This window comes from Thermobia domestica, chromosome 8 (assembly GCF_964235325.1).
Source record: "Thermobia domestica chromosome 8, izTheDome1.hap1.1, whole genome shotgun sequence".
NCBI classification, from domain to species: Eukaryota; Metazoa; Arthropoda; class Insecta; order Zygentoma; family Lepismatidae; genus Thermobia; species Thermobia domestica.
Window position 1 is genome coordinate 160607606 of NC_137461.1, and position 14687 is coordinate 160622292.

General features: G+C 33.7%; 1 protein-coding gene across 4 annotated transcripts in view; it reads right to left on the minus strand.

Annotated features, from left to right (window-relative positions):
• Positions 1–14687, minus strand: part of LOC145693319 (clavesin-2-like) — an 84082-nt gene that overhangs the window by 39016 nt on the left and 30379 nt on the right. For 3 of the 4 annotated variants that reach the window (XM_081769202.1, XM_081769203.1, XM_081769201.1), the window contains exons 2-3: positions 8327–8485; positions 1847–1938 (exon numbers count right to left, since the gene is read on the minus strand). In XM_081769202.1, coding sequence (XP_081625328.1) covers positions 1847–1938; positions 8327–8471 — 237 coding nt within the window. In that variant the 5' untranslated portion in view covers positions 8472–8485. Of the gene's footprint in view, positions 1–1846; positions 1939–8326; positions 8486–9922; positions 10018–14687 lie in introns of those variants that run through there. The other variant, XM_081769204.1, reaches the window with a different exon arrangement.

Consider the following 14687-nt stretch of genomic DNA (forward strand, 5'->3'; position numbering starts at 1 on the left):
GTTTCAGTTTCAGTGTTACCCTTAATGATATATGGGGTATTTTGTCCGGTCCACAAGATGACCGTGGTTTAAGTTTTTAAATAGCATTCTCCACATTTTCGATTTCTATAAAGTTAATGTTTAATTTATCCAGGATTTCCGAATTATTGTGTTGCTCCATAGGAATAAGATTGTAGCTTGATTTATTGTGTGTCACTTAAAAATTTGCTATAAACGCAATAGCAGCATGTCTCTCAAAGTTTGACCATCATAATCAAAGATATTACTTCCCTAATTACCGTTTTTATTCTTAACATACGCCCAGAAAGTCTTAGAATTATTTATAGTATTGGCCTCATAGTTGTTTAAATATATATTGTGTGCATTAGAGATTTCTTTTCTAGAAAGAATTCTCAATTCTTTAAATTTATTGTAGTGAAAAAGTGGATCCCGAGAACCCTGCTTCCATTTCTTATGGTGATATGATTTTTTTAAATTAATCTAACTATGTCACTTAAAAACCAAGTAGGATAATTTAATTTAGCTGAATTAAAGCTAATTTAGCTTTAATTTAGCTGTAGAATAATTGGATGCAACGAACATTCTTAAATTATTATTGAAAATAATTGACCAATATAAAATGTTCATATTTTAAAACTCTTAATTGATTCCCGGTATTCTTCAATTAAAAACTAGTGATATCCTAACTGAAAAAGAGATTATCAATATAATGAATTTTTACAGGGTAGCATTCGTGCAATCTACATATGTGGAACAAATGACCATGGTAGTATTGTTGTCTGCAGATATCATGCGCTACTACATATTAGATTGTTTCGAAGTCGATGAACTAAGAGGAAAGGATCTGTGACTGGGTAACACGGCCATCTACATGGACTTCGTCTTCTGCTTCTTCTTTCAACACGGAAAACGCGACGTGAACTTACATTGAGTAAGACTTACCGGTAATTTACACAGCCTGAAATGTACAATGTAATAATTATGACAGATAATAAAAAGTGTGCAAAGTTATAAGTATGGTAAAGTAATATAATGTGGAAAATAAGTGGGGAAAGAGTCACAATCAAGAAAGATAGAATGTCAAAAATCAGGAAGTCGAAGTCGGGAGAGAAAAACAGAAAAGAAAAAGTGTTAAACATTCGTCTGGACAAGGGAGAATTAGGGAAAAAAAAGAAAAAAATATAATGTAAAAGGGTAATATGCAAGACGGTATGTGATTGAAGATAATAAAGTGTGTATATGTATAGTATAAATTATGTAAGGAAGATGTGCACTTGACTCACTTCCTTCATTTTTAGAACAAAGCTGACATGGAGTTCACACGAAGGCTGCCACTGATGAATTCATGGAATTTTGCTATGTGGAATGCTTTTCAACTTGAAATTTATGTTGCAACTTTTCTCTGGAACCTGAATCGTCGTAAGTTGAAAGAATATAGTGAATCTTGGACGAAGTGTGTTATGAGTAGTGGCTTACATTTGGAGAAAGTATTACATTAAATGTATGTGCCATTCGTCATTTCTTTCATTGGTTTCAAACTTTAAACTATATTATTAATTATAATTAAAAGGAGCAAGGATCTTAAGCAAATTACGTTTGTACTCTAAATTGTTCTTTTAACAGTAATGCCAGAAAGAATAGGCCAATCAAATATTTATTGGAGACTTAAATATCAACAGAGACTCGGTAATTGAAGCAAATAAAAAGAAGAAAGAAAGAGAATAAGAAATAAAGAAAGAAAAACTGGCCCACGGCCCTGAATATTATTAACAGAATAATATATTGTGTAATTTAGGTGTACTCATATTTATCTATCTACTATACCTAATGTTTAGGTACTACTTACGAGACTAAATGCACTTTCAGGATAATACTTTGTTGGTCGCAAGAAAATCATAAGAAATTCATCATCATCTCGGATATGAAGTTTGTTGTCATCTGAAATTAATAATTAAAAAAAGTTAAAATAATTTCTCGAAAACTTTAATTATATTAATATAGACTTTATAATTGTTTTCACTACGAATACTGAAATCTTTTACATCGTCATTTTGAAACTCCCAGCTTCAAACTAACTTTCAAATGACGAAATGGAAAATAATGTGCAGCATAACTGCAATTAATTAAGATTGTGGGTTATTCCAGCCAACTTGAAAGACCAATATATTTTTAAGGTTATCAAAGTGAGGAGCGATCCGGAAAATAGGGCTATCTGTCAGCTTTGATTAATGCAGTGTTTAGAATAAAAGTAATGTAGTGTTAAATAACTTAAATATACAACTTTGTTAAAATTGACTTTTCTCTTCGTTTGTCTTGAGCTATTTTTCGTCTTGAGCTATTTTGCGCTATTTTTCATCCACTTTTATCGACCTATTTATTATTATTATTATTATTATTATTATTATTATTATTATTATTATTATTATTATTATTATTATTATTATTATTATTATTATTATTATTTTAAGTTTCCATGAGGCACGTGTCCAACGACTCTATCATAGTTATTGTTACGCATATAATCTTCATGTCCAACATAAGATGTCACTGCCAGCTATGCTTAGCTGTAACAGCTATCGTTTGATTCAGAAGATTGACTTTTAAATTGACTACGTCTGATGCTCATTCCATAAACTTCTGAGCTCCTCCGTGGCTAAGCGGTTAGCGTACGCGTCTTTGGCGTGGGAGACCCGGGTTCGATTCCCGGCGGGAACTCATGTGGTTCGGATTCCACGTTAATCAGTAGGCCCACGTCTCATATAGCCTCGCTGCTGAAAGGGACGCTAAATTAAAATTAACTTAACTCAACTCATTCCATAAACTTCTTACAACTATGATAAATATTGATGTTCCTCTTATCATCATCAATCTCCGCACACGGAAGTTTAGCTATCTAAACATGCAACTTTTTTAATAACACTACCACCCACAAACTCCATAAAACCTCGTCACATTCATCTCTCCCATTAAATACGTTAGCCATACACCTCAATACACTAACTCACGTGCACCTAACTTCGGAGTTCTCTCATATATTTATTACACTCACTATATACACATGCTTTGGACAAAATAACACCACATACTGATAGACCCTCTCTGCACAAGTGCAGAGTAAAATTTTGTTTTTAGTTAGTTTTTCGACACTTTTTACATTAATTTGTATTAGTGAAATAAGTGGCACATATTTTAGTATAATAATTGTAAATTTAATTGAACATTCGTCGTTCATTTTATAGTTGGCGGTTGCGAGTAGGGTTACCAGATTTCTGGAAGCTACCCGTATTGCCCGGGTTTGAAATACGTTCTAAACATGTACAGGCCAATGAACTAAATCTACGAGCTTAAATGTTAAGGTATCTATAATTAATTATATATTCCATTCTTACCTTATAATACATGTTGTACAGAGTTGTTGTTTAGTTACTTACAAAAATTCTGTTTTTTTATTGTTACTAAGCGCTAGTTGTTGCGTCTGTATTATTGCGCGGCAACCACATTATTTTCATTTAATGATTTGACAGAGGTAGAATGAAACTTGAAATTTAATTTCGGTGAAAATGAACTATACAATAAGTTCTTTGTTGTAAAATTCATAATATTAACACTTGACAGGAAGAATAATAATAATTCTAAGTTACGGAGAAGATTTTTTTCTATAAAGCAGATGCAGTAAAGTTGATCAAATTAATGCAGTATACTATCGCTATACCAGTCAGTAATCCACATGCTAAATGAGTATTTAGTGTAATGGAAACTTTAATCAGATGTTAGAAACAGAATATCAACAGAACTTACTGTTGGCGGACTTTGTATTCAGATGTACTTAAAGATGAAGTATCAAGATTTCTACAAAACTCATGCGGAAAATGTTACTTTTTTGATGCAGCGAGAAGCTCAGAAAAATATGAATAATGAGGTAGGCTAGCTAGTCTATAATCACTAATGTTTTTTGTTGTTTCCATTCAATTCAGTACAGTAAACGTTTGGTAGTGGTAATGGTAGTGTTAGTCAGTATCAGTGGTTATAAGTGTTAGAAGTAATTGTGGCATTACATGCAGAAATGTTTAATTTGAAAGTTTAGCCCCCAATCTCACAAATCCTGCTGATATCCAAGCTCGCCTCCAGTTCAACCTGGCGACATTAGTTCTGAAATATTTTGGAATAGCATGCGGTGACAGTATTGCGACACGATGACAGGAGCTACTCCCTATATCCCTACAATAATTTCGTATTAATGTTCAATCATGTATACGTAGAGCATCCGAGGGCTAACATAATAACGTCGGAAATTTCAATGGTTAAAATACAAGTCTACCGCGTCCGACTCTCTAACAAACGTGGTAGACATGTAATTTAATAGAGGTTTTACCCTTTTTTAATTGCACCTTGCAAGACATGAATTATATCTACTTCTTAATATAACAGTAACCAAGAAATTTCTGTCGCTTTTTGTGGAGGTATGTGTTCAATTGGCTCTAATGCGAATGAAGGTAAGGAGAAGATCAGGTGTTGGTTTGGATGTATCCAACATACTACCTGGTTGTGGCAGTTCCGTTATACCGTGAACTTGCGTAAGGATACAATGAACATGGAACCTCCAGCGAGCGTCATAAGGGCATGTAGGCTGTACGAGTTCAAACTGGGGTCAAACGCCGCTGCAGCGGGCAGAAGATATGCCAGGCCTTTGGTAAGGGAGTCGTGACTATGCGGACAGTGCAGCAGTGATCTAATAAGTTTAAGACGGTGACGAAACATTCGAAGACGCAACATGTGCCAGAAAACCAACACATGTACCAAATGAAAATCTTCAGGCAACAGTTGATGCGAACAGTGGTCAGACTGTGATTAACTGGTACCACAGTGAAGAAAGCATTCGGCAGCACCTCCATCAACTTGGGAAACACTACAAGTTGGTTCCATGGGTCCCCATGATTTGACTCTATGTTAGAAGGCAACGCGAGCAGACACCTGAAACCTGTATTTCTTTGCTGTCTCGTCTGAGGAAGGAGCCATCTCTGAACAGGGTTTGGTGATAAGAAGTGGGTCCTGCATGAAGCTCCACGGTACCATCATCATACCATGAACCGGTTCCAAAATAGCCGAAACCACCACTGCACCAGAAGAAGGTCCTCCTGTGTGTTTGGTGGACTGCTTGCGACATCGTGCATCGGGAATTGCTACCAGCTGGTCAGAGCATCATTACAACTGTGTACTGTCAGCAGTTTAGCCGTGTTCAAGATAAACTCAAAACTCTGGAGCCTGTTACAGGACAACGCTAAGCCCCACATTGCTAGAATGACCCGCGACACCATTCTACGCCTTGGATGGGAAACACTATTACATCCGTCAATACTTCCGGATATTGCACAGTCCAATTATCACCGGTTCCATTCCCTGAACATTAACCTTAGAGGATGCCAGTTCAAATCCCTAATAGAGGTACAAAATGCATTTGACGCTTTCTTCGCTTCATGGCCCACCAAGTTCTATTGCGATGGAATTCATGGCCTTTCAGAACGTAGGCAGAAGGTCGTCGATGCTGATAGGAACTATTTTTGATCTTCCTGGTATGTCTTAGGTGACATGTCGATGTTCGAAGGTAGTGGGTGAAAAAGCGGCAGAACATTCTTGGTTGCCTTTATATGCAATGTACTACAAATAAACGCAGGTATATTACAACTTGTTATAAATAAATATATGCACTACGGAATATATATATATATATATATATATATATATATATATATATATATATATATATATATATATATATTACACATGACACTGTGTATAATATTTTTATACACTAAATTAATACATTCTCCCTACTTTAATAACTCTACGTATTTGATTACCTAATATAATAGAAAATAAGATTCCTTAAAATTTGAAACAAAGATAGGATCTCGATAGAATTGGTTTGCCTCAAAGTTTTCCCCTCTCAAGCATCAATCAATTTAAATATCTTTCTTAAACTATAAACTGGAAGATTTTCTCCCCTTAATCGAAATTCTCACTTAAAATTCTTGTCTCTCAAATAAACTTTTCTAACCTTGCTCTTAAATATGTTTTTTTCCAGTTTGTAAACTGAGTCAAATCAACTTATTGCATGAAATAATCATATTTCATGTGTGAAAATATATAGTACATACATTTAGTGGTTATGTGCTTAACCCTTCAATGCACCGTGTAGCTGATTAGCTACACACTTAGTTGCGCTAAAGTTCACAATACTTGTTTCTTTTCATAAGTGCATTTTGTAGCAGCATGTATACATTCCGTTTCTGCAAGCGCTACAAGAAAACGTTAATAGGCCTCTGAAGAACTGAGTTTTCTTTCATTACAAAACGTTTTTTGTGAAGTGATAGTTATGTCCTACCTTTTAGTTATTTTATAGTGCAATTTATACACGTCTAGTATCTGTGAATGTGTAAAAGATATTTTTAACATGTACTATTACTAAAACTAAAAACAAACGCTAACCACAAAGTAGATATTGTGACACGGGTTCGAAGTGTAAATTGCGTTATGAGGAAATAATTACAAACAGTTAATAATAAATTATTAACCTAAATTTTGGTACTAGGATTTTAAATTTGTTTTCCAATAATTCACAACATTAAATTCTACTCATGGTATTTTTTCAGAAAAGAAAATAATAAATAAAAAAGTCATGCATTTAAGGGTTAACATGTCAAAAGAAATACGTAATAATAGTGGAAAAGCTTTCGATCAACTTACATACCCCTCAAAATTTTGTCTTATATACAGTATGAAATAAGTAGAGAGTATCGTCCTGCTAAACTTCAACTTTGTAGAGCGAGAAAACGTTTAAATCCTTTTTCATCTTCTTAAACGGTGGTTTTCAGAAAATGTGGTCTCACACTTAGTCTAGAGTCTGAGAAGAACATTTGTGCAAAATTTCAGTTACTTATGTCCAACTGTTTCTGTTGCAAAGCGTAAAGTAGTTCAAACCCACTGCCTTCCCTTAGGGGTCGGATTTCCTAAAAATTTCCTATTATCCTCATCCCAGATTTCAATAAGAAAATTTGTACAAAAATCCAAGTTTCTATGCTCGATAGTTTTGAGGATCTGTTGCACAGTAAGGGAAATAATCAGTGAACCTTTTTTCCATAGGAATAGTATTTTGTGCTTCATCTAATTCTCAGTTTAGAGTTTGAGGAGAACTTGTTTACTAAATTTCAAGTTTCTATGCTGAAGAAATTAGGAGATCTCTTAAATACCGAAAAATTGAAGCCGTGAATTCCATAACCACACAAATCCAGCTGAAGAGATATTGAGAAACTCAATAAAACTGAATATTTGTTGGAAATTTGAACTTGGAAATCAGACATTTTTCATACTTGCAGTATGCTGAATAACAAATGTCACGAAGTATGAAAAAAGTTTGATTTCCAAGTTCACATTTCCAACAAATATTCAGTTTTTTTTTTTTTTTTTTTTATTGAGTTTCTCAATATTTCTTCAGCTGGACTTGTGCGGTTCTGGAAGTCTCGGCTTCAATTCTTCAAGCTCCCTCTACTGTTAGGATCTCTCTTATTAATACTTTTAAAACTTAAAAAAAGTGATATAGTTACATAAATGCAAACATCTATTACTCAGAAAATAGATCCTGGAACATAATTGAGCATGTTTCTCCTGGAAACGTTGGTCTTCCAAACGAAGAGAAAGAAGAAAATGAAAATTTATTGGCATGTGTTACTCAAATATAACGCTAGCTTGACGCTGATTTTGAAACAATGCACTTTTAACTATCAGTTCTGAAAGCAGTTAGCCGTAAGTTTCAATAAAAACGTATTCAAATCTCAGTTCCACATAGAAAAACACAAGGGCGCAAGGTTATATGCAGAAATGGATTTTGGGACTTTATTCACAATTTCTAATCTCTTTAATTTGAAACAAATGGAATTACCTGATCATAACAACATCAAGGAATTTTAATATGTTTCTGAATTCGTTTTCCTTATAAATCTGCATTCTTCATTTGAATCTTTGGAATGATGCCTCAAATCAAACCCAAAGGCCATTCCACATCCCTTTACTTTCACGCTATTTATTAGTACGCCACGTTTTAGCTTAAATTAGACTTAACTTTTGAGATTAAGCCTTTGTCTAAGTTTAATAAATATTTAATTCCACCAAGTTATTTTAATTGCTTGAAAATCTGTAAATCGTACCACCTTGCAAGTAAAGACAATCCACGTTTTTTAGTCTGCAGAACATAGATGTGGGAGGCAAAACTATCTTTCTGTTAAGAATATAACTATATCTATTGATTCAAAGTATCAACTAAACCACTAACCTTTAATTAGCTTCCTTAAAGCTACAATTGCTTCTTTAATTCGTTCTGGTGATTCCCTGAGCTCCTTTTGAGCCACTTCTTGCAGCTGTTGCGTAGGGGGACTTCTGTCCACCGTCAGCTTGGATATAACATCAGCGTTGGACATAATAACTGGTTATCCTGAAATTAAGAGAAACAGAAAAATAAATATTTGCCATACGGAATCCTGAACATTAAACGTCTTCAATTTACGTTTTTATTAGATTATAATATGCTGAATGAAATGCTCTTTCTTTACACAGAAATGAAAAATATTTGAAAAATATCTTTGAACTCCCTTGCTCCCCTACCCTTCTTAGGTTGCGTATTTGAAAAGAACTGAAATTATAAAACTTCAGCTCAATCTAAATGCAATGTTCAAAAATTCATTTCAAATGGTGCAGTCGTTATTCTTTGCGAAATTATGAATCCCCTTTTTCCTTTTTTCCTTTTAGTGAAATTTATTGACTTCCACTCGGAAAACAAAGATTACCATACCAAAATATGCGATATGCATGTTGACCTCATCCAGTTCTATCACTATACTAAATTTGGTTAATATTGAATTAGTTTCATTGATCGCAATGGCTAAACGACTGGATATTTTCGAAATGTGGGTGTGGAGAAGAAGGGAGAGAATTAGTTATGTCTAGCGGAAAACGAATGAGAGGGTATTAGAATTGATGGGGAAGGAAAGAACAATTTTATATATTATTAAGAAGAGGAAGGAAAACTGGTTGAGTCATTGGCTATGAAGGAACTGTATCATGAGGAACGTGCTAGAGAGTATGGTGGCAGGAAAGAGAAGCAGGTGGCGAAGAAGACTACAATTAATGGACGATATCAAAGCAGAAAAATCGTAAGTGAAGACGAAGAAGTTGACTGAAGACCGTAGATCATGCAGGCTTCTCAGTTGCGGCAAGTGATCCGTCAATAATGACAGAATACCTATGATGATGATTCCACAAAGTACAACCCCAACTCTGATTTAAATAATTCGGGAACCAAACGTTTGTACACCATAATATTTAACTTTTGTACTAACCTCGTCAAGTTCTTCATCTGGCCAGTTTTTAGTCAAGATTGCATGAAATCCATCGTTCGCGAGTACGATATATATCAATACTATCCTTATAAATATTCTTTACAAGAAAAAAACAAATGAAGGACTAAAATAGAGAAGTTGCCTCCCATTTTTCCATATTTCTACTTACTTTTAAGAAGCAGTTTATATACCAAGCCTCATCTCTCAAAAATTGTACGCAAAACACTATTTTTGCGCGTAAATTTTGAATTAATTTACCTTAGGATGCGGATTTTAATGAAAATGACGTATTGAAATCGTAGCTCGAGCCAAGTGCTATGTGTCAAAATTCACTTCAAACGTCTCATCCGTTTTACCTCGATATGTAGCAACAATTTGAAAGTAAGAAAACAATTATAAAAATTGCCCATTTCGCTGTCTTAAAAGTGAAATTTTCGAAAACGCTGAAACTTATCTCTAAAGAGGAGATTACATAACTAGTTTCATCTTTGTAAGTTAAAAGAATCCTGAGATACTTAATTTTTTATACAAACTTTTAGCACCTTTCATTCCCTTAGGGTATACATTTTAATGAAAGTGACATTAATAAAACTTAGTTCCAAGGTTGGTAACATCCACGGTAAAAAATTCGTCTGAAACGGTTCAGTAGTTTTTCCGTAATGATGTAACACACAGCGTCGATGTCAGTTTCATATATAAATAGATAAAGACATGTTAAAAATATATTTTTTGTAACATGTTGAACTGGTTCGTAAAAAACGTACACGCTTTATGTTTTTAAGTGATCAAGGTAATCGAACAGAGAAAAAAGTATTAAGTGGGAATAACATGTCTACTTTTTTCAATAGTTTACCTTGAATATAAATGAATAGTTTCACTGTCGTGATATGGGTCCCTCATGAGCACTGTGGAGGGTGATTTGCACCCAAAAGACTTCCTAAAACAACATCTCACTTACATTAAATATTACTGTGATTAATTAATAAATAGTAACACAGGTGAGGTGATTTTAGTTTAGCGTCCCGTTCAGCAGCGAGGCTATATGAGACGTGGACCTACTGATTAACGTGGAATCCGAACCACATGAGCTCCCGCCAGGAATTGAACCCGGGTCTCCCACACCAAAGGCACGTACGCTAACCGCTTAGCCACGAGGGAGCTCAAAATAGTAACACAGTTCGTGCAGCTAAATAGGTGGCAACAACGTAAAAATGGTTTGCTGTTGCTATCTCGTTGTAGTCACTTGTCAAGCTACCATCAACACTAAAACTGACTTATAATTAAAGAAAGAAAAACTAATAAGCTTTTCTTAATCATACAATCTCTTTAAAAAGAATTTTAGAATTTAAATGATATCAATTTTGTATTTTTACGTCCCACAATTATGGCCCGCAGATTAAAGGAAACGAAATTAGTAGAAGTGAATGTGAAAGTATTGGAGAATGAAATTGTGGGAGAAAACGGGAGAATCTCGATAGAAACAACGTAGAAAATACATGATATTGTCCACCACGAATTCGCATAACCTGGGATCGAACAAGGAACTCTTTGGATCAGAGGTGAGCGCTCTATCACTGGGTCATCATGCCTAGCTTTAATTTTTTTAAAATGAAAATGAGTAAAATTTCAATGATGATTCAGCTAACTACAATCCACCAACAGATAAGCTAAATTCAAGTTAAGTAGTAAATTAGTTTCGAATATTGTTTCTTCTTGAAGTTAGAAAATATATTCAACTAGCCTTGGGCTAACTAGGGATTTTGTCCCAAGATCCCTGCATTCTCTAGCATATCTTTAATCGTAAGCGATTTCTACATATGGCTATTTTATTATAACAACTCCAACCCCACGTTTTTCCTTCACTTTTAACAGAAACATCAGAAAATACTGAAACGTCTTTAATTACTATTCTTAATCGATTTTGCGATATGCCATCTTATTTTAGGAATTAAAACCCAATCTTTTTTTCTTCAGACCGTTTTGCTTAATTTCTAAGGGAACAGCTAAAACTAATTATTTTAAATGAAAAGTCTAAATACCAAATTTCATGTTTCTAATCTTAACGAGTTTCGAGACATGGCCATTTTATTTTAACCATTTGAATCGCCAATCTTCTTTTCTACCAGCCTTTTTCTTCCCTTCTAGAGGAAATATTTTTTTAAAAAACGCTGAAACATGTCTGATTATTTCAAATGAAAAATCTAAATACCAAATTTCATGTCTTTAACCTTAACGAATTTCGAGATAAGCCATCTAATTATAGCAATTGTAACCTCTACCTTTATTTCAACCCCATCCTTACTTCTTCCAGCCCTTTTCCCTTCCTTTCTAGAGCAAGTATCAAAAACGGTGAAACACGTATCTAATTATTTCAAGCGAAAAGTACAAATACCGAAATTTGTCTCCAATCTTTAAAGATTCCAAGATATTGACATGTTATTATAATAATTGTAATTCCCACTTTTTTCCTTCTCACTCTTTTCTCTTCCCTTCTAGGTCAAATATCAAAACATGTTGAAACACTAGTCTATTTATTTTAAATAACAAGTCCACTTACCAAATTTCATGTCCCTAACCTTAAGAGATTCCAAGATATGGCCATTTTAAGATAATAATTGCCACCACTGTTTCTCACTTTCCTCATCTAATTTTCAAAAATCCTTCCATAGTGGGGCCTTACATTACAACTCCTATGCCTTGTCGAAATTTAATTTCGAGATACTCTTAAGTGATTTCGAGATATGGTCATCTTATTTTAAGAATCACAGCTCCACTCTTTTTCCTTAAGTCATTTTTCTTCTCTTCTAAGGTAAGCATAAAAAAAACGCTGACATTCGTCTTTAATTATTTTAAATTAAAAACCAATTTTCATGCCTCTAACGTTAAAAGATTTCGAGATATGGCTACATAATTTTAACAACTGCTATCCCGACTCTTCTTCTCTCCGTCTTTCTTCTTCCATTGTAGAAATATAAAAGAAATATTTAAAAATGCAAAACCTCGTGTTTATTTTAAATGAGAAGTCCATATACCAAATTTCATGTGTCTAATCTGCAGATTTCGAGTTATGGCTATTTTATTAAGATAATAATTGCCATCCCTCCTTCATCCCCTTCCCCGTCGAATTTCTAAAAATTCTTCCTTGGTGGGAATTTCATAACCAGACATGGTCATCTTATTTTAAGAATCACAACCCCCCTTTTTCCCCTCAGGCCTTTTTTATTCGCTTTTAAGATAAATATCCAAAAACACGTTTTTAATTATTTTAAAATAAAAGCCTAAATACAACTTTCATGTTTCTAACCTTAAACGATTTCGAGATATGGTCATCTTATTTTAACAAATGCAACTCGACTTTTTTCTTCTCCCCGCCTTCTTTTTTCCTTATAGGGGAGATATCAAATAAAGCTAAAATATGTCTTTAATTATTTTAAATGAAAATCTAAATAACAAATTTCATTATTCTAATCTTAATGAATTTCGAGATATCGCCATTTTATTTTAACACTGCAAATCCCACTCTTTTTTCTACCCACCTTTTTTCTTCCCTTGTAGAGGAAATATTTAAAAAATAGAGACATTTTACTATAATAATCGCAATCCTTATTTCCCTCCTCATTTCTCGTTGAATTTCAAAAAATTCTTCCCTAGTGGTACCTTACATCACAATTTCTATGCACTATCAAAATCTTCAAGTTTCTAGCTTAAGCGGTTTGGCGTGGACGTTGAGCAGTCAGCCTGTCACTCACTCCCTCAGGACTTATTTTATATAGTGAGATATACATTATAGCTACTAAATGTACTTCGAAGTATATGCTGAAAATAAATATAACATACAAATTTATAATTTATTCATCATAATGGTAAATAGACTGCAATTTCGAATACTATGCTCGTAGGTTTAAATTCTAAAGTTAAATCGAGGTCAAAAATGTATTTTCGGATTCGATGTCAAATGATCTTAAGGGAGTCAAGCTTTTTCAAACTAAGAAAGTGTAATAAAATATTTTTTAAAAAATATATTAAAAAAACAGGAATTTATCTCACCTGTAATAGGCCTACTTGTATACTCGAAAGAATTCTGATTTGTTCACTATCCTTTAGAAAGAATTGATAAAATTTGAATACACTGATAACTATTATCTGCTAATTCAGTTTGTTCCATGGTTAAACGCACTTCCTAATGTTTTCATTCTATATATTACATATAAATACATTAACATATAGTGACACTGAACACTGTACTCCAATCAGTTAGAAAAATCTCTTAACAGTAACAATTGTATAGTAATAACTTCTATGTCTATGGTGTTTCAATGATTAAAAACACTTCTTTTTTTTCTTGTCCATGCTGGAATTCCTATGTTACATCACGCCTAATGCACATATACATTGTCACATGTATGTGTATGTGTATAAGCATACAATGTGAAAAAAATCTTGCTGATTCGTCAGCTTCCGGGAAAAGAGAATGGGAGATACAGAATTCAACATCTGGCATTCTGTTTGAGTTGTGCGGAGTAAGCTATTTCCCACTTTAGCAGCCGTTGACACCGACAACACTCTGGTCCCATTCTTCTTGTTGAAAAAATAAATTTATGAGAAAACGTACGATCAGCACTGTCTGCATGTTGGGAATTTGACTTCGTTCGTGGCAAAATAATTAGAGTTATCACTTTAGTGCAGAAAACTCTGGTTCAATCTCTGGTGGGAGTGCATGCAGAGATCAATGTTTCATATAAGTTCAGTGCAGAAAAAGGAAGTTAAAGTACAAACAGACGTTGAGATTTTATCAAGCCCGGATTAACGCCTACACTGAGTAGAGACTGGGACGGCATATTTGGCTCCTTCCCATCTTTACATGTTACAGAATAAATTAATGTATGTGCTAGAAATTTCTCTTTTGTGTAGCATAAATGTGTATTGAACAATGAGAGCAGTGGTGGCTCTTGAGGGAAGTCACATTGGTAGAAATTTAGATTTTGTCTTTATAACCTAAGGAAAGAATGCTACATAGTCCTGTATATGAGTTACTGCATTAAGTAAGCTTTTCCCCACTAACTTGCAGGAATAAATTTTAATTTTTTATTGATATGACTTCCCTCAAGAACCGCCACTGTAAAAGACACCCAATCTCGACGACAACTAGGTAATTGTAACTTAGAACAAAGTTCAAAAATCTATAAAAACAAAGTTTCTTCGAGTATTAAAACAGAATGATAAAAGTAAGAAGAGTACCTTCAAATTCGATAGGTAGAAAAATATCTGAAATATTATTATTATTACTATTATTATTAT